The sequence below is a fragment of the Dipteris shenzhenensis genome, chromosome 18 (assembly GCF_047967505.1).
Source record: "Dipteris shenzhenensis isolate YYH24624 ecotype China chromosome 18, Dip_SZ_1.0, whole genome shotgun sequence".
Classification (NCBI taxonomy): Eukaryota; Viridiplantae; Streptophyta; class Polypodiopsida; order Gleicheniales; family Dipteridaceae; genus Dipteris; species Dipteris shenzhenensis.
In genome coordinates this window covers 53303560-53324921 of record NC_141613.1, presented here as the reverse complement: position 1 = coordinate 53324921, position 21362 = coordinate 53303560, and the positions used below count along the sequence as shown (strand labels likewise).

Below are 21362 nucleotides of genomic sequence, written 5' to 3'. Positions count from 1 at the left end.
TCCTCCAGGGATATTTCAGCCTTTATGTCTCAAGCTATGGAGATGTTATGGAGGACAAAAACTGCTGTGAAAGCATTGAGACTGATGAAGATGAAAATGGTGTGCTCTCCTAGGATGCATGGTGGACTTAACGTCCTCAATATAAGATATCATGTACTTGCAAGGAAGGCGACTATGCTGCATACTTTTTTCCGTCAGCAACAGCCATGGACTTGTATGCTAGCATCCATGTGTGTCAACATGAGGACTTGTGCTTATGGTCATTGGACTACTGATCATTGGGAGGTTCTCATTGGGAAATTTGTAGGGAAGATACATGGCTGTCCTTTCTCTACTGCTCTAATACTTGATTGGAAACAAGAACTTTCTAAGGTCAAATGGGCTCCTGATAATTGCTCAGGGACAAACTCAATGAGGAAAGAAAGTATTCATTGGAGTGCCATCTTTGACATTCCACTCGCTTTACAAGAACCTGTTCGGGCATACAATCTCATGAAATTGGGAATTAGATACATACATGATGTGGTAGATGATCAGGGCTATGTCTTATGTTTTCCTCAGGCCACTGCTTCCTATGCATTGGGAATGCATCATAGGTCTATATGGAAGAAAATTGCTGATTTATTACATCCTTTTCTACCTATTCCTCCTGTGGCTGACACACCGATTGGCAATTGCAACCCTCTGCTACATGCACTCATCCTGTTCCTCTTCCTGCCTTAACCTCCATCAAAGCCTACAGGCTTCTTCAGCCTGCTCCATGGATTCAGCAATATGCTAATTCTCTGTGGCATATAAGGAAGCCCCTCTCATGGTGGTGGAAGAATCTCAGGATGTTATGGAAGTGTAAAATGCCATTGAAACAAAGACTTTTTCTTTGGAGATGTATGACAAGCACATTGTCAGTGGGGGTCACACTTGCTAAACGTCGCATTGCACCTTCCACATGTTTAAGATGTCAGGCTCCTTCAGAGACTGTTCTTCATTTGCTTTGGCACTGCCCGTGTTCTAGGATCCTCCTCAGGAGAATTTCAGATAATCTTCAGCTCCGTTTCCCGAGTCACAGATTTGGGAAACATTTCTGACTCTTTGGCAGATTTATGAGATCTTTGTCTCAATACTCACTATTTCTCTCTTGGGTGAGATATTGGGCTCTTTGGACAATCTGGAGTGAGCATAATTTGGCATACTTGGGTCGGCAGATTCACAAGTCATATGAATCTTTCCGAGCCTCATTGCGGCAATCCTTATATGATGCCTGCCATGAGGGTGATATGGATGCTTCTTGCATAGAGCTTTTCTTTTTATGTTTCTGATCTTTGGGATACTCTCCATTTCGGAGACCTCCCATCATGTAAATTTATGAGCATATAAATATACTGCACTAGATATTACCAAAAAAAAGAGTGTGTGTGTGAGTGTGTGTATGTTCATCTTATTTTTCAAGACTAAGGATCACACCAATTAGTGATGGTAGCACAAAATAAGATTTCGCCATCAACTTGTAGCATAGAGGATAAGACAACTTGTTGCAGCAAGCAACTCTGCAAATTCCGTTAATAGATTCATGCACTAACGGATATGAAACTTCAAACAATCTTGGCCGGGTCTGAAATCACATATAGATCATGCTTTCAGAAAACAACTGCATTTAAGGTTGAGCTGTTCCGAAAGGTAAGGGGAAACCACACCAAGTGCTTAATGAGCTTTAATTCCAGCTAATAACAACTACCAGCAAACCTTAAACTTGAAGGAAAAAACAAAGTTATGCTCTCCATGCCAAAAAGGAACCAGATCAGGGATGGAGAAAGAAGCTATTCTCAAAACCACTCAGCAAGAGGCCAGGGAAAGACAAATCACATATCACAGTATACCTCAATCACGACGTTCTCTTTGGCATTTGTTATGTACAAAAGGTCTCCATTTCTGTATTTTTCTGTGATCACCGAAGTCTCAAGGTCCTTGGTACCATGAATTGCCACCCTTACAAAGTCTGCAGCAAGCATGCTGTCAACAAAACACCTTCAGAAGTGGCACATCAACCTTTCGAGAATGGCAAAGTGTCTTACAAAACAATCAAACAATACCCTCAGACAAAGCAGAACCTTCAACGAGGACTTGACTAACAGAACCTCCTTCGCATACCAACATAAAAGTCATATGAAAGCCATCATTCATTTCTGCACAGTGCTAAAATTGTCCACATCATTTACCTATTTACTGAATCCATGAAAAATGTTAATCGATTGCCAAGGTGGCGAAAGGAATGAAGGCCAAGTAGTTCACCACTCTCCTGCACAAATAGCAAAGAATAAGCAACAGCCTTCCATCACCGAGCTATGATCAGTATACGCATTTCTAGCACGATGGTGCGTTAGTGAGGTCTCGATAAATGCGTGTTTTGAATCTTGATCACAAAGTTAGGCAGCATATTGCAAAATCAATCAAACAAAAGCATGGGCAAGAGCAAAGGCTTCCATGTATACCTTTTTGAGCTTATTTTCAGGCAAATGCATACACTCAAAAGTGAAAATAAAATTCGAGTGCTGGTAAGACCAATCAAAACGTATGTAGGACTTTAAGGGCCTTATGTGCTTTAAGATGATTATGGGAACTCCTATGAGCCATATTAGGTTATCCTTCCAGAGCTTGCCGCTACTTTACTTCACTTAAAACACTTGTCAAGCAGTGAGCTTCTACAATGAGCTTCAAGCTTGGAAATCCGACAACCCATTTGTAGACGTCCTTGGCTAGCCACAGTCGTTTCCTTCCCCGTCCTTAACCTTTCATCCAACTTGTTCAAATCTCTTGAGATACCAATGTGAGACAATTCACCATGCATGGCAATCTTTCACCAAGAATAGTTCACACATGAATGATGAGAGAGCGATATTGAAGAGAGCAAGTAAATCTGTATAAACACAGGCCAATCAGGCTGAAAATGGAGATCCACAACAAGTACAATTCCTAGAATCCACGCTTTCCTCTACTGGATGTTAGGCTGTTCAGAGGGGCTGAGGAGGAGCTGTAGGAGGCTGAAGTGCTGGGAGAACTGAATGAGGAAAGAGGGCCTGGAGGCCCCCTATTTATAGGGCTTTTGGGGCTGGTTGGCTTGTCCCTTGGCCCCATAAAGGCAGCGCTAGGCCCCATAAATGCCAGCCCTAGGCCCCATAAATTCCAGCCCTAGGCCCCATAAATGGCAGCCTAGGGAGGGGTGCAGGGTAGCCTATAAAGGCAGCCCTTCCCCTGCCATTCTCTTCCTATCCTACGCTGGACCTAAACCTATCCCTAAACCTAAGACGGAAACACTACCCTACGGTTCTCCAGTGGGTACTAGTGAACAAGGACTGATCTTCTTGCTTGACCTAAGGCTGAGAGACTAACTTATGTAGCTTGTGCCTGACTATCCCTGGACAAGGGCTCACAAAGGGGTCACAGCATACGACAAAAACTCCTATTAGGGAACTATTACGCACTTGTCGATGTAGCCAGTGTGTCACTTTGCACCCAAGTGCAGGGGTGCATGTGACATAAGATCATGGCTCCAAGCTCCTGAAAGGTTGGGCTGCTCCTCTAACCAATACGAACCCTTGCACAAGCTTTGCCACGTTCTTGGTGTTGAGGAACACTATCTTAATCTTGTTGAGGACTAAGTCATCCTACACTACCTTAATCTTGTAGAGGAACTCCTTGACCTCCTCACTCTCTATGGATTCAAGATCCTTGTGAATTGTTGGTTTGGTACCAATTCTTCGAAATAGTCCAAGCACCATGGACACTATCTCCTGGATGGATCAATGGCATCACATTGTACTTTGTGGTATGTATTAATACACTGTAAATGTGTTTGCATCTTGCTCCTTCCATGCTTGCAACAAAGTTAGATCCAATAGTATTGTTTTAGCACCTATCTCCCTTGCCTAGGTTTTTGTGAAAGTACCATCTGTCACCTTCCACAGACTCCATGAATTAAGGAGACTCTTCAACTTGATATTCCATAGGGGTAGTTAGATACATCACACTTAACGCTTCCTGAAGTTAGGGATGAGAAGGTACTTGGTTGATGCCATTCCTGCTCTACTGCTTGCTAAAAAAACATAAACAAAAGGCTGGACACCTAATGTCCAAATACATAGCAGACTCAATACTCCTCTACTCAAATGGATAACTGGATCTAGGGCTTGCTGCCCTTGTTTTCTGCAGCTCCTTCTCCCAAATTGCTGACTAGATCTGGAAGGTTCTGCTTGCTTAAACTCGTGGTGTTGTCCCATCTCATGCAAATCTACTTCACTTGTCAAGCCTAGGCCTTCCTTGGTTGACGTCTTCAATTGGGCTGATGTAGATCAGCTTCCTTCAGGTGTGGAGAGGCATGCGGACTGATCCGTGATCTTCTTCAAGTCAACTTTCACAGTTGAATCGACTTGGCTCTAATACCACGTGAATCCTAGTGAGAGGATTCACCATGCAAATAATGTAAAACAGCAAAAGCGATCCTTCACCAAGAGAATGGTTTACACGTGAAAGAAAGATCTGTATAGAAACAGCCCAAACGGACTAAAAATGGAGCTCCACCACAAGTACAATTCCTAGAAACCACGCTGTTCTACTAAATATGAGTGGCCTTCCCTGCACAAGCCCTCAGATGGGACGTGAAAGGAACAAAATGCAAATGTGGATTATGCTTGAACACTCTTGAGTCTTGCTCTCGTCAAGGGATGAAGAGGGAAGAGACACCACGATGTGATGCGAGTGGGAGGGGGACTCCCACTTATATAGCTCATGAGATGGGCACGGCACAAAAAGCCCCAACTGACCAGCCAGCCAACCAACAGACAGCCAACTGAGCCCTATATGACACGTGGCAGGCCAACTGCCACATCACCAGCCAACTATCACACCAGCAATTGCTGCCATGTCAGCATCTGCTGTGTAATGCTGCCATCAACACCATAGAGTCCACGTAGCTGAATGCGGTGTCAGCAGCTAGGACTTAATGCTAGTCAGCACTGTACTGCTCCATTGAGTGACGTGTCACGTGGGCCACATTAGCACCTCGGACTGCTGTCCACATGGCCATGATGCCACATAACCATCTCAGGTGGTTGTGTGCCACCTCCGCATCCTTCTCACCTGCAAGGCCAACGGAGGCATAAATGCCTTTGAACATGCGGGCACACACACGCACGGTGAAGCCTGAAGGGTAATAGAAGATGGTGCATTGACCTCCAACAATAAGATCATCAACGAAATGCATCCACAAACAATTTAGCTAAAGCTTTTATTACTACATAAGAACAAAATCCCTCCATTATTTAGCTGCATTAATGTTTTGCTACAATGATATAAAAACCTCTATATTACCTACAATGTTGTTTTAGAGCTATCATACAACTTCATTGAGAATCTAGCTATTATATTACAGCTCATCCATCCTCCAATCATACTTCCGTACCCGTATGCAGTATGGTAACGTATGGAAAAAACTATGAATCCAAGTCCTCCTTTTCACAACAATTAGCTTAATCACTATTGTTATGGCTAATGTCATTCACATTTTGCAGAAAACTAGGGCAAGTTATCATCTACATTTGATTTATGCTTCTCATTCCTCCTCAAGTTAAGCTAGGTTGTGTAATTCCTCCTTGATTGTTAGCCACAAGCACATCACTTTACGACATGTGCATGATGGAGTGCCCATACCCGCCCAATATGAAGGCAATACTTGAATAACTTGGCTCACACAATGCAAGAAGTAACAAGCACAAAATGTGCTCTTCCCCCCTGCTAAGGCAATACAGGGAGAACCAGCAAGTACTATTCCAAGTCAAAGCTACTTATTTATCAAAGATTAAGAAAGTGCAAGTTACTCATTTAAATCAAAGTGTATTAGCAAGCACAAGCTACCAAAAAGATGGCATTCCTTTAAACTACTAATAATAGGCATATTGACAACCAATTACCTTAAATGTAGCACCTCTAGGAAAACCCAAAAGCAGCACACTAAGCTTCACCCAAAGCCAACGTGAATGATGGCTTCACTTCAATTCTCTGCTGCTCCCACCTTAGAGAAGGCTTGAGCCATAACAATGGGCACCAGACGACACACTATTGAGCATGAACATGTCCCTCTCTACGGAGAATTGAGCCCTTGGTTCCTTATTTTAAGCTACAAGTATCTCAAGTGTATTAAGGTGCATGTCTTTAAGAAATTGGCCCATTTTGGTGAGGTACACATTTTGTATTTTGGCTATGCTATTTGCTGTTAAAACTCTCTAGACGTATGTGTTTGTTTTCAGTTTACTTATGCATATCTCACTAGCCGTAGGACCTTGATTGTTGGTTAACCTAGGTTCCACTACCAGTTTAGATGTAAGACACTAGTCTCTTTATTCTAGCATGGTGTAAAAGCACAAAAGACTAATATTAGACACTTAGTCCGACAAATGAGAACAAAGGCCTTTGCTTGAAGAAAGGAAGGCGGACTTCAGATCAGCTACCTATGTCAAATTGCTTGCAGTGTGTTGTGGATTGGAATTCTACTTGAAGTCGTTATCATGGTTCCGCTGACACATCCCAGCACTCCTGAAACCTCTGATCTGCAAAACAAACACACACCAAGTGAGATCTGAGCAGGCTGCTCACCACCCAACCATGACATCTACGGGATGTGATCCCGAATCAGGAGATGTCCCCCCCCAGCCACGAGCTGAGCTACTGGCACGAACTTCCAATCAGATCCAAACCAGCCTAGTGTCCCATACCACCGGGTGGCGCTGTGAAGCCCTGGATCTGCCACTGGGCCTTGGGCTACCCTAAGATGCAGGCGCGCGTCCGCGACTCAATCCAGGAACAGACCTGGCACCTGGGAACGAAACTTGCTCCCAACTGCACACTGAGAACTGAACCTCTGGGCCCCTTTTATAGACTCGGGCCCCAGCGCCAAAAATAGCGAAGACCTATAAATAGTTCGTACCCTTGCCACTCAACCCGAGAATCAAGCCTGCCTAGCTCTAAGCCTCCCCAGGCTAACCTGAGCTAGTCCTGTGTACCTAGTACACGTCAGATACCAATCCGTGCACATGACATACTCCCCCTCCTCTAAGAACTCACTCCTGAGTTCGCTACAAAACCCGCAAATGTTCTTTGGAGGTTTTGTAATGTCTCCCATGTTGCATCCTCCTCAACACGATCCTTCCACTTGATCTTGTATTCCGTGATAGTTCTATTTTGAATCTGTCTTTCACGAAATTTAAGAATACACTCAGGTTCGTGAGGAATAAAAGTCAAATCTGTAACTTCTATAATCCCATGAGGAGAAACAAGTTGATCATCTGCACCCAAGACTTCTTTCAGTCTACTGACATGAAAGACTAGATGTACCTTAACATCAGGAGGCAATTCTAGTCGATATGCAACTGGTCCAATTCTTTTAATGACCTTGAACAGACCACAGTATCTTGGGGATAATTTCGAAACCAAACCAATACTTAGGCTCTTGGATTCCTTCGGAATTCGCAAATATACCAACATTCCCCAAAAAACCCAGGAATGTCCTCTGGAGGTTCTGTAATGTCTCCCGTGTTGCATCCTCCTCAACACGATCCTTCCACTTGATCTTGTATTCCGTGATAGTTCTATTATGAATCTGTCTATCCTGAAATTCAAGAATACTCTCAGGTTTGTGTGGAATAAAAGTCAAATCTGTAACTTCTATTATCTCTTGAGGAGACACAAGTTGATCATCCGCACCCAGTAACTCTTTCAGTCTACTGACATGAAATACTGGATGTACTTGAACATTAGGAGGCAATTCTAGTCTATATGCAACTGGTCCAATTTGTTTAATAACCTTGAACGGACCACAGTATCTGGGGGATAACTTCGGAACCAAACCAGTACTTAGGCTGTTGGATTCCTTGGGAATTCACAAATATACCATCGTTCCTTTGGAGAACTCTCTAGGTGAACGATGTCTATTAGCATAAAATCTGTCCCGATCTTGGGCACTTCTAATAGACTCCTTGGCAAACTGCAACGTTTCCTGCATATCTAGCAAGAAGTTCTTAGCAGCATCATTTTGAATCCCTTTTAATCCAACCATAACTGGTGACTTAGGTTGAAACCCGTACATAAGCATAAAAGGACTGTAACCAGTACTAGAATGCTTTGCACTGTTGTAAGCAAATTCAATCATAGGTAGATAATCTTCCCATGAAGACTGTCTCTTAGATACATATGCCCGAAGCATGTCTTCAACCAACTGGTTGACCTTCTCTGTACTGCCATCGGATTGTGCATGATCCGAGGAACTCATACTTAGAGTAGTTTCTAACTTCTCAAAAACAAGTGTCCAAAAGTTACTTGTAAACTTTGAGTCCCTGTCACTAACTATGTCAGAGGGCAAACCATACAGCTTAAACAAGTGGTCCACAAACTCGTGAGCCAGCTGAACAGCTGAAATAGTTATTCTAGTAGGTAAGAATCTAGCCATTTTTGTCAAACGGTCGACTATGACCCAAATGGAGTCATGACCCTTGCGCGTTCGAGGCAAACCAGTAATAAAATCCATGGAAATACTTTCCCATTTATTACCTGGAATCTGTAATGGCTGTAATAAGCCCACGCTTCTAAGGCGTTCTGCCTTAGTAACCTGACAAACTCGGCAACCTACTACATAGTTCTCAATAAATGCACGCATCTTAGGCCAATAAAAGGTATGCTTCACAAGAGACAGAGTCCTATGTATACCCGGATGTCCAACACTAGGAGCATCATGACACTCCCAGAGAATCTTAGATTTAAGGTCCGAAACATCTGGCACACAAATCTTTTCATTCCGGAACAGCAAGCCGTTCCTAATCATCCATTCCGCCTGTACCATAGGTGGCACAATCCCTGAGTCCTGGTCAACCATGGAGCTCCCATCCTGGACTCTCTGCCAATAAGAACTGAAATAACTATCAGTTATGTATAGCCCTCTCAAGGATTGAAATAGGTCTGAGGATATTTCCGTAAATGACAGAGCATTTACAAACTTAACTCGACTTAAGGCATCCGCCACACTATTCAACGAACCCTTACGATAACAGATTTCAAAATCAAAATCCTGCATTAATTCTACCCATCTAGCTTTCCTTCCCCTCAATTCTGATCCATCACACACATACTTAATTGACTGATGATCAGTCAATACAAGGAACTTTGAACCATACAAGTAGTGTCTCCAAACCTTTAGGGCATACACTACCGCATAAAGTTGCTTCTCGAGTGTGGGCTCACGATATTGAGTGTCGTCTAGCTTCTTACTCTCGAAAGCTACAGGTCTGCCCTCTTGGAATAGAGCTGCCCCAATCGCATAATCACTCGCATCGGCCTCTAAAACATAAGGCCGGGTAGGATAGGGTAATGCAAGAACGGGTGCTTCCTTGATAGAGAACTTCAAGGTTTCAAAAGCCTTGTTCATTGCATCATTCCAAGGGATCGGCTGAGTAGACCTGCATCCACGACCTTTCAATATGTTTGTCAGGGGTGCCGTGATATGTGAATAATCACGCACAGACTTTCGAAGAAATACCGTAAATCCTAGGAAAGAACGAAGTTGTTTCACAGTCTGAGGGATAGGCCATTCTAAAACCTTCTAGATACGATCCAGATCAATGCTAATACCTTCAGAAGAAATCTTGTGTCCTGAGTAAATGATCTCCTTCATAAAGAAGTCACATTTACTCATCTAAGCATAGAGCTTATGCTGTCTTAGAACAACTAAGATAACCCGAAGGTGTCCTATGTGATCCTCAAGCGTTCGACAATATACCAAGATGTCATCTAAGAACACTACAACAAATTTGCCCAGAAAATCCCTGAACAAATCGTTCATCATCTACTGAAAAGTAGCAGGAGCATTGGTCAAACCAAAAGGTAATACGAGGAACTCGTAATGACCATACCTAGTTCGGAATGCGGTCCTATCTATGTGTTTAGCATAGATACGGATTTGATGATAACCCGTACGCAAATCAATCTTAGTGAAATACTTCGCTCCGGCCAAACGGTCTGCTGTTTTCTGATAGTAGAGATCTACTTTCTCTGTTTTCTCTGCTTTCTCTGTTTTTCTGCTGCTTTTCTGACAGTAAAAGTCTGACAAGCAGGTGAAAATTGCTAGCAGAAACAGTCTCTGCAACTGTCTTCTTTTTTTTTTTTTTTTTTTGGTTGGAGACAGTAACCAGATAGGTAACCGGCTGGTTAATTATCACCATTCTGAAGGACCCGCATATTTTGCGTCAACTTCAATATTGTAGTGTGACCCCAAATCCTTGAGTGGCATAAGGTAGCATTGATAATGTCCTCTCGTCCTGCCTTTGGAAGAACTGGCAAGACTTGCCTAAAATCCCCCCCCAACAATACCACCTTCCCACCAAAAAGTTGCTCATTGGACATGATATCTCGTAAAGTTCTGTCTAGTGCCTCGAAAGCAAACCGGTGAGTCATGGGTGCCTCATCCCATATTATCAGCCTAGCCATCTTCAAAACATCTGCAAGTTGACTATTAACCTTAATATTGCAACTGCTAGTACCATCCAGCTCCAACGGTATCTTGAATCGTGAGTGTGACTGACTGGTTCTAGTCTGGTTAGTCTGCAACTAGACTGACTGGACTGGTCACAGTCTAGTTATACCAACCAGACTGGTCTGGTTAGGCCAGATTAACTGGACCAAGGTCGAACTAACTGGGTACTGGTTCAACTAACCAGAGTTAACTAGCTGTAGTTAACTTGACCAAGGTTTCACTAACACAGGTCAACCAACCAAGATTTAACTGTACCAAGGTTAGCTGTCAGGCCAGCACCAGGTCACATGTGTGCCACGTCAGCATCCACTCAGACCTGCAATTGTCTGCCACATCAGCAAGCTCTAGCTATATGCCACGTGTCACAAATATGCACCACCACGTCATTTGCTGAGTCAGCATCCACGTATCTGCCACGTGTACTCTTGGTAGCTCCTTGGCCACGTCAGCTCTTGCGCCACGTCATCAAAAGCCAAAGGTTGAAGCTTTGGGCAATCAGCGTTGCGTGTCGCGCCTCCTGACAGGACAAAAGCATTTTGTTCGTTGTTGCGTAGGAGATCCCAAGCCTACCAATTAATTCCGTCAGATATGCCCTGCTTCACGAAAGATTTGCAGAGGTAATTTCCATGATGGCGCCAAGCATACGTAATTCGTATGATAACAGGTGCGTCCCCTCACGGACTACCCTACGTGTAGTTCACCGTACAAACACCCATGGAAACTCCTTGTTTCGAGTGACTCCTCTAGCAGGGATTATCAGTCGAATACTCATCGGTAGAGATTCAGCCCACGAACAAAAGCGTTGATGCCTTCAATCTTCGTCATCGCTTGGGGCAAGGTCTGCAAGCGAGCGAATCATCCAAGAAGGAGAAGTGCCGCCTGTGCTACACGCTACGCTCACACCCACTCTTGTAATTCAGGCCTTAGTTTTACCGACGTGTCGTTCTTACAGCTTCAAGCTTTAGATCGTCACCCCCTTCAAAAAGAAGGCGAGCCAAGCTCTGATACCAATAAAACCAGACTGATGGTGAAAGACAGCTATCACCCCTCTTTAAACGATGCGATTTATGCTCTCAAAAGCTCTCCCTCACTCCTCTCTCTGAAGATGCACTAGGGCCCAGGACAAATCGTCGGGCTGGACCCCCCGAAGGTCTTTATTCATCCAAGAAAAATCTGTTACAGGAGTTCAGCGTAGAGCTATCTCGTAAAAATCTCTATTACAAAACGTGAATAATCCATTTTCTTACAAGAGCTTCAAGCTCCATTCAAATTGGCAACATGCCACTTGTCTAAAATCTAGATTAAATCCTATTACATGCCACTAAGGGCCATTCTGGAGTCTTCAAAGCTCTCGGTCACACGAACCGCCTCCTAGATGCTTGTCAGGCTCCCATTTCGCTTAGGAAAAATAATCCTTCCTAGTACCTGCAACAATTAATTAAAGCGCACCACCATGGTACCCATTAATTGTTAGCGCTTTGCATGCAAATAACACACTGTGGACTAATCCTAGTCACGGTGGGCGTCCCCACTAAACACATGTGCACATCTAAACAAATATATATATATAAATATATATATATATATATATTCTCTGGTTGACCGGAGCCAACACTCTTGATTATAATTAAAGAGCTTTGACCAAAGGTCAAGGCGCCTTAATTATAGCCAAGTCTCTCCAACCGAAGTTGGCACATCTTGGTTAACCGGGGTTAACCCTCTTGGTAATAAACTAAGTCTCCTTGACCGAAGTCAGGTTTACTTGACTAGAGTCAAGTATCTTTGACCGTGGTCAATCCTTTGACCATTAAAATAACTCTTTGATCATAATTAACACATATAAAACTCTTTAATTATGATCAAATAAATGGTCAACTGTACTTTGACTTAGGATATTTACATTGTGGTGACACCTGGTGTCCCATACCACCGGGTGGCGCTGTGAAGCCCTGGATCTGCCACTGGGCCTTGGGCTACGCTAAGATGCAGGCGCGCATCCGCGACTCAATCCAGGAACAGACCTGGCACCTGGGAACGAAACTTGCTCCAAACTACACACTGAGAACTGAACCTCTGGGCCCCTTTTATAGACTCGGGCCCCAAGCGCCAAAAATAGCGAAGACCTATAAATAGTTCGTACCCTTGCCACTCAACCCGAGAATCAAGCCTGCCTAGCTCTAAGCCTCCCCAGGCTAACCTGAGCTAGTCTTGTGTACCTAGTACACGTCAGATACCAATCCGTGCACATGACATCCGCAATGGCGTCCCACATCCCTTTCCATACTTTGGTGAGGTGGGTGTGTTGGATGGAACCAACTATCCGACTTGGAAGATAAATATTCAAAGCCATCTTGTTCAATGTGTAATATGGGGGATTAGTGAAGCAGTGGAAAAGAAGCCCATGGATCAAGTGGATGCCACACGCAAAGTCATCATAGCCACAGATCCTACAAATGTAAAAGACTCGATGCTCAAGGATTTCAAGGCACTATCTCTTTTCATTAAGACAACAACGGATTGAGTGATTCCACACATTCAATTGTAAAAGACTAGATGGTCAAGGATTCCAAGGCACTGTCTCTTTTAATTAGGACAACAAATGGATTGAGGGCTTTCACACATTTGATTGGTATTAACCGCATCACAAGCCTAAACGATCTTGTGTGATCTATCTAAGTCCAACGATACCAATGGATTGTGACTCTCCAAAACCAGTTGTTCATACTAGCTACAAATGATAGGGAAGCTGCAACATCATTTGTGAAGGTGAGGGTTCTATAAGATCCACTCAAGGCAATTGTTCAATAGCTAGATAGCACTAAATTGGCCATGCTCCAATCAATAAGCTACCAAATTGCAGCTCCAAAGAAACTCCAAGATGGAGCTCGTGAACAGAAGCACCTAATGCTTCTAGAACAGGGAAGAACAAGCCTCGAATAAGGTACCTCTAGGATAGAAGGAATATTCAAGGTCGTGATACCAAATTAGCCGAGACTATACCAATAAGTCCTCCTTGGCGGACGATGAGATGAACCCTATTGAAGGTGACGTGAGTGTTTTGTATTATATTGAGCCTCCCCACATGGTAGCAAACCAACTAAAAATCTTGATTCCAATAAGCGCGGTGGTAGTCATGATGGCCACCGTAGAGTAAGCACATGTATCCACATCGCAGACAACCTGATCATATATAACGGTCTTCAGATATGGCCATTATCCAAAGGGATCATTTGTTTTGCACATGGAGGGGCGACATTGTACAATGGACTACATGATGGCTTCTATAACCTTTGTCTCGCGAGTACATGTTTTTACAATTCCCTCCCCTCCTACTTGGCGCTGACCATTCCTACCTGGCATTCAACATGACGGAATCCTCTTGCCCCCACTGTTAGTCGACCAGCGAAAGGAACGCACAGCGGAAGACTGATAGAATAGCCCAGGAGCTCACACTGTGTGTGTGTGTGGGGTGTGGAATCACAAACATCTTAAATTTATGTGCTTCAAATAGATCTACAGACTCATCAATACACAATGATCAAGCCAGATATAGAAGCTACCAAAAGAATATATTTCCGACCAAAACTATGGACACAATACAAAGAGAGATAAATTCAAAGTCCCACCAGAGCGTGGTCCTTTGATCTTACCACCACGTACTTCTACTATCTGCCGGATATCTCTAGAACTTGAGCCCACGTGCTCCACCAAGAGCGTATGTAGACTCTCCGTCCTTTAACCTCAACTCCTTGCTGCCCTAGAAGACAGCCAAGACACCAGCCCTATGTGAGCTCAGTCTGCAGCCTTCCTTAGACTCCTATGCCTCCTGGATGTAGGCCTGAGGGTGAGTGAACTGCTGCTCCTGCTGCTCCTTGTTTTGCTGGACTGCTGGATGTGTTATGAGGCTCCTAGCCTCTTCTTTTATAGGCCCAAAATCCTTATGAGATGACCGACTGGAGCAGGCCTCCTGGACGACTCAGTCTGTCCCAGAACCGCCCCCACCAAGCCCTACATATTGGGCTGTGGGCAGCTCTTCTTGGGCTGTGTACCCTCTGCATTTATGTGGGGGCCCAGCCCCCTTGCTTTGTGTGCCAGCTGGTTGGCTGGCCCCTTCCCCGCCCCCCTATTTTGGGGCTGTGTGCTGGGCCTTGTGGCTGACCAGGCTGCCCCTTTGCCCTATAAAGGGCAGGGTGCTGCCCACCACAGCCTCTCCCTTTCCTTGCCATCTGCTCTTGTCACGCACTCCACCATCGCTTCTTTACAGCTGCTCTCCCATCGCCTCATTCATTTTGTTCTCTTTTCCTTGTTTTTCATGACCCTTCATTGACTCTTTAGAGACCCTTATTGCAACATATCTCCCTTATGAAAATATTCTCTAGGTTTCTCAAATTTGAGGAAGTGGAAGGCTCCTCATATTTAAATACTACAATAGTGCCGGAGGATCTCAAAACAATTATATTATCCATGTTTGGAATTGGCATTTCTTTGAGAAATACATGCTTCGGTAGGTCCCTATAAATGGTAGCTTGGAGAATTTAGCTCGAGGGTTTTAGCTCGGTGATCTTGCATACCCACTTGTGCCATGCTGTCATAACATCCACCTCGAAGGTAGTGGTAAACCAAGTAGCTGAAAACACCTGTTTGAACTAAACACAACTGGTTGGTGCTTTGTTAACAAATTCGTCCACCACCGTAAAGCATTTCCCTTCAGAAAGGTGGTTGCCTTTCGCATTTTAGAGGACTCAGTGAAGTTCCCTCCTGAGAAGGGTGCATCAAACTGTTGCATAAAAGTTAAAGCCAACTGAGCCCCATTAAAGGTCTCAAAATTCACTGTTGCCCCAAATTCCTTGTAATCCTTTACCTTCTGTTTGGGAGTCAGATTGTCATAAACAGGTGGCTGCAAAATGTAGGATGCATAGCATTCGCTCCAGCTTGTCCCGCTTTGCCATTAGAGGATTTGCCAAACCAGCCCCAACCATATCAGCCATACCCATGGGAGCTCCAAAACTCGCTGAGATTCCACCTTGCATTCCTGGGTGCATGCCAATATTGCTGTACATTATGTTAGACGTTCCGGGCTGCATACCCCCAGATACATTCCCTTGCATTCCTTGCATACCATGCTGAGATGCCACTGGGTAGTTTCCAAGCATTCCAGGGACATCTACAGCTTGGCCAGCCATAGCCTGACACACCGAACCTCCACCAAAATACCTTGGATGCAAAGAGGGTTGGGGAAAAGCTTGCTGCCCCTGATTTACATTCTGGAAATTATTCCCTTGGCCATGCATATCCATACCTTGACCAGGGAAAGATTGCTGCAATGGAGCACCCTGTGCATTTGGCATTACTGAGGGCTGTCCATTCAACAGCATCACGCCAAGTGACTGTTTTTGGACCCCACAGGGCTCTCCTGCATGAGAATGCCTCTTTCTCTCCTTAGACCTCAAAGAAGCCTGCATAAACTCTTAAACATAGCATCAGCATCCTCTGCCTCCTCAACCTCTTTTGACCCTTTTGACTGAGAGGCACGCACACCAAAAGGATTTACAGCTTGCTGTGCCTCAACGTTTTGGTCATCCTCGGATGCTCCCTCATGCATAGATTGCTCTTCTTGCTCGTCTTGGGAGGACTGCCCCTCCATATCCCAATCGCTATCTGTTAGAGACATATTTGCTGAGTTTCTCCTTGCTGTAATCCAATTACAGTAGGCAATACTTCATTAGAGACAATCACAAGCTCACCTCCTTAAAGAAGATGGTGATGTCCTGCAACGGAACCATGAAACCAGCCTCAAGGCCAACAAGAGGGCGGTATTAGACAACTAACCAGCCAATGCTTTCACATTAAATATATTCAGCAAATAACTCAATTACAAATCGGGAGCTAGAGTGCTCCTGCTCAAGAACAAGGACACTGATTGGCCCAAACCCTTGGCGCCCTTTTGGTATCTCTTTGGTATCTCTTTATTAATTGGAGAGACCTGCAAATAAGATACACAGTGAATTCAAACTCTCTTGCATTCAATGCATTTCCCACTCTTGGTAGACCTTAGTATCCCAAGCAATAACCCTGCTGGGCTTTGCTCTCATACCCCAGTGGCAAAAGGCATCCATCTCTGTTCAAAGACTTGCATAAGACTTGGAGTTGCTGCTAGCAGCCATGATGGGTCACACAACTGCCATTACTGCCACAGGTGTCCACGGATTTACTGAAATACCCAAGCAATGGGTGAAAGCAAAACTGGTCTGCCCACAACCTCGGAAACCAGAACTTGAACTGCTAGCATCCACAATGGACCTCCTTGCCCACTAGGCCTCTCCAAACGCAGCTCATATATAAAGCAAGACACAGGGCGTGCGCTTAGCCCGCTCTCCAAGATAGCTCACAGCTAGTTGGAGCAGCTCCTTGTGATCATCCCGTGCTCAATCACTCAGCTTGAGCTCCAAAGTCACGACCTTGACCAACCCAAGGGCATGTATGGACAGCTCATGCTCCAACACATCAATCAGCAGCCACCCCTTGAATGCAAGTACGGACCTCCCTTGCAGCCTCAGCCAGCCCATGATCACACGTATGGACCAATCCCATCAGCAAGTGGGCCTCGTTCAGCTCGTGTGCATCAGCCCGTGCACCTTGTGTTGTCCTCGTCAGCCCATGTGTGCCGTACAGCTGCATACGCTATCCCTTAGCCCCTCTTGCACGTCTTATGAGGCAATTCTCAATCCTTCAACCAGCCCATGCCAACAGTCGCCGCACCGTCCATACACAGCCTGTGATCACAAAATACATCTCCTTTCCTTCCCGTGAACTTTCCATTGGCACCTCTACCTTACGTGACGTTGTGCTTCTTGGGACCTTCCATGCATTTGCATGGGCAAGCCACGTGGCAGCCCACAATTTAATTTTCCCCCAAGGTCAACTCCAAGGATCAACTTGAAGTTCATTTGCCCCTTGCCCCGTCTATGGGGACCATTCCAATTACTAACTTGAATTTCTAAGGGTGTTTTGCTCCCTTTTTGGGGCCCAACCCCAAGTTCACCCCCAAGGCACAATTTCTCTAAGGGAGATCTTGCATGTCCACATGTAAGTTCAAGCTCACGCCCTCGTGACAACAACTGATGCAAGAGTGTCTGAGGAATGGGCGAGGTTTGCATCTGTACACATATTGTTGTAGATTGCACAAAACGCTTCACTTACTTTCATTCTCATACAACCATGAACACGTACAAATGCACATGTGTAGCTCCACTTAATGCAATAAGGGACTCTAAAGAGTCAATGAAGGGTCATGAAAAACAAGGAAAAGAGAACAAAATGAAAACATAGATGTACACATATTGTTGTAGATTGCACAAAACGCTTCACTTACTTTCATTCTCATACAACCATGAACACGTACAAATGCACATGTATAGCTCCAATTAACCCAACATAAGACTAGTTTGCAAGTTATAATCCCTTTTTCTCATCTCTCCTCCATATTTTGTCAGTAAATAGTGCTTTGGGATTCTTAAATTCCAATTTTTAATCCACCATTGGATAGAGCATGAAAATTTTGGCATTTTTGCTTTTTACACCACCTCATTTCGATGTATGGTTTGCAAGTTATGATACCTTTTGCGTGAGCTCCCCCAGCCCCCCCCCCCCCCTTCACCAGCAAAATAGTGATTGGGGCCTCTCAAATTTCAATTTTGAAGCTATCGTTAGATAGAGCATGAAAATTTGAGCATTTTTGTTTTTTACACCTTCTCATTCTGAGGTGCGGTTTGCAAGTTATGATGCTTTTTGTGTTAGCTCCCATCCCTATTTCACCAAAGAAATAGTGTTGGGGCTTCTCAAATTTCAAATTTGAATCCATCATTGGGCTAAGCATGAACAAATCAACATTTTTTATTTTTCCACCTCCTCGTTCCAAGGTATGGTTTGCAAGTTACAATGCCTTTTGTGTTGGTTCCCCTTTTGATTTTTGTTAAATTCCTACCTATTTCTTAAAAAAATATTGTGAAGCTGTCATGTAAAAACCATGATAAAGCCAACATATTCAGCCTTTAAAACTTCCAAAAGCTTGGAAGCTCGGGAGTTTTAGCTCAGAAAATGGTAAGTCCCAACGAAAGTTGGATGCAGCCAACTGTCATAACTTGAAAAAGTATAATAAAAAGTTTTGGGAAGCCCTCTTGCCGGTTAGCTCTTATCGGCATGTGCCTTTGTCAGAGCAGCTTGAAAAACATTGTTGTGGGCTGCCCAAGAAAATCAGAGACTACTACACAAAGACACGGGTAACCAACATGTCTCAGCTAACTGAAAATGCTACCACAGCTGATGCATTGTTGCTTGGAAAGACCACTCGATATAAAAGCAGTAAGTCTGAGAGCTTCAAGAAAGCAGGGAAGCCACGAAATGCTTCCACAGCTCCATTTAACCAAGGGAAGAAGCGTAATAGGCAAGCTCCAATTGGTCGTCATGTGAGGAGAGAAAAGCTTTGATGGAGGCCAATAAATGCTTTCGCTGCAAGGAAGAGGGGCATGTGGCAAGGGATTGCCCAAAACGCAAGCTTAAGGGGAAAATGGATGATAGGGATGAGCAGAAAGGCAAGAAGCCTAAACCATCTACAAGACTAATTCCTGATGTGATCCATGAGCAGCCCAATGGGGATGCTATGGAGCTTTGAAGAGCGTGGGGAAAAGTGAGAGATCAGATGACATTGATCTTCTTTGACCCAAGGGCTCGTGCAAACTCTCTCTCTCTCGAGTTGGCAAAAAAACTTGGAAACCGTGCAAAGGACACGATGTTGGAGATATCATAGCCAAAGAGTGTGGTGATGTGATGTGTTGGTGTGTAGTACTAGGACTTCTAGTACTAGTTCATGTGTGCACTTCACTTATCATGTCATACTTCATGAATGAATCATGTCTTCATTTGAGCATCACTTCCCCACACCCTAACCTTTTCAGTTTAGCAGTCTTAGCACTCAGCAAGGACCTTAGTGCGCCCTTTGCTCCAGCCCACTGGGGCTTGTATGAGATCATCCTTTGGTGTACTTTGTACCTTGTCCCATAGGCCCGTGAGATTTACTTCTGCAGCCGCCTCAACCCTCTGCTCTTTTTCACCTCTATCCTGCAGCCATTTGCCCTCCGTTGAGCCCATTCAGCTCCACCATAGCCTGCCTCTCCATAGCCGTCTCCTTTTGTGCTCATTTTGCATCCTTTTCCATGCTGTCTGCACCCGTTTGGAGCACCTCCTCCTGCCAGCTTGCTGCTGCTGCATAGCTGCCCTGTGGCAGCACACTTCTGGCCACCTTTTCCAACTTTTCGAGGTGTTTCTGAGCAGTTCCAGCCCTGCCAGTGCTGCATGGAGGCCATCCTCTTCTGTCCCGTTTTTAGGGTTTCCAGGCCGCTGCAGCAGAGCTGCTCCTTCACGCACGTCAGTTGCAGATTCTCGGGTGATTTGGAGGCCTATTTTCGAGAAGCTGCTTGCATTTGCAAGCTGTTTTTAAGGGTTGCTGTTGTAGAGCTGCCTCCTTCACACTCATTTTCGGGGCTGCTCTTTACCTCTCATTCATCCCGGGGCTGCTCTAGGTCACTGCTTTGTATTTTGGAGCACTCCTTTGATGGGATATCTCAAAGTGTATGCCCCAGGCACACCTTGGTTTCTATGTGTGTGTGCTAGAGGCACAGTTAGGTGCCCATAAGCACTGTTAGGTGGAGGTAGATGCCACATAAGATGATTGAGAGAATCTAGGAGCAGATTGAGGAGATGATTGTGGAGCTCAGAGGTCATCAGTGATGTCAGTGATCATGTAAGAGGTGCCTACATAAGGACCTCACCTTTCTTCATTCTATAAGCAAGCATTCTCATTTTGCGTTCACTTCATGCTTTCCCTTCAGTTCCCCAACATGGTATCAGAGCACTTTGATCCTCCTTGAGCCCATTTGTGCCACATCATCTTCTCCTTCTCCATCTTCACCATTTCTTCCCTTTCTTCCCAAATCTTGCTAGAGCTTGTTCTCCCTCGTTTCTCCGCCATTCTCCAAGCCCTTCCTGCTGGAGATACCTCTCGAATGGGCGAACCTTCACCTGCAAGGAACTGAAGAAACGTCGCTGCTGGTCGCCATTTCCAGAAAATCGTCGAACCTTTCTTCTGCGTTTTCTCTATTTCAGCTCCATCTTTCTCTAATTCCTTTTAGGGGAAGCTTCTCCATACCTTGGGCTATCTTGTGTTGGAATTTGAGCAGCAATGGCTGCATATTCAAGGAGAAAACAAGGAAAAACCAGTCGACTTTGAAGCAGCTAGCTATGGCGACGTGACATGGAATTGCGCCTCTCCTCCTCAGTGGATCTTCTCTAGTATATGAGCTTTCTTTTGCTTCAGAAAGCCCTGTTTTCTTTGCTTTGAAGAGTGAGATACAAGCCCTCCAAGTTCAGACCTCTGTTTTGGACAGTTTTGACAAGGTTGTGTGTTTGATGCTACATTAGATGCTACTTTAGCATTTCTGATGTTTTAAAGTGTTGAATAGCATCAGTACAACTGTGGCTACAGCTTTGCTTTAAGTTGCTACACCTGGACTTGCTTGGAATGCTTTCATTTAGCCACCTCTATGAAGCATGCAAATGAAAACATCATTTCCATTATGTTTTGTAGCATGGAATTTGGTTGCAAGCCTTTGCTACTCTAAATGCTTGTATTTTGAAGCTCTTCAACTCTTTCTAGCCTTATAAGAGAGTAGACATTGCCCATTCTGGGTAGACCCTCTCATGGCTACCATCTTGAATATGGATAAGTTCAATGGTAAAG

At 44.5% G+C, this 21362-nt stretch overlaps 1 protein-coding gene across 3 annotated transcripts in view; it reads right to left on the bottom strand.

The window, feature by feature from the left end:
- VPS54 overlaps window positions 1–21362 on the bottom strand; it is a 115699-nt gene that overhangs the window by 88476 nt on the left and 5861 nt on the right. For all 3 annotated transcript variants that reach the window (XM_087389332.1, XM_087389334.1, XM_087389333.1), the window contains exons 4-5: window positions 2214–2293; window positions 1875–2007 (exon numbers count right to left, since the gene is read on the bottom strand). In XM_087389332.1, coding sequence (XP_087245458.1) covers window positions 1875–2007; window positions 2214–2293 — 213 coding nt within the window. The remainder of the gene's footprint in view (window positions 1–1874; window positions 2008–2213; window positions 2294–21362) is intronic.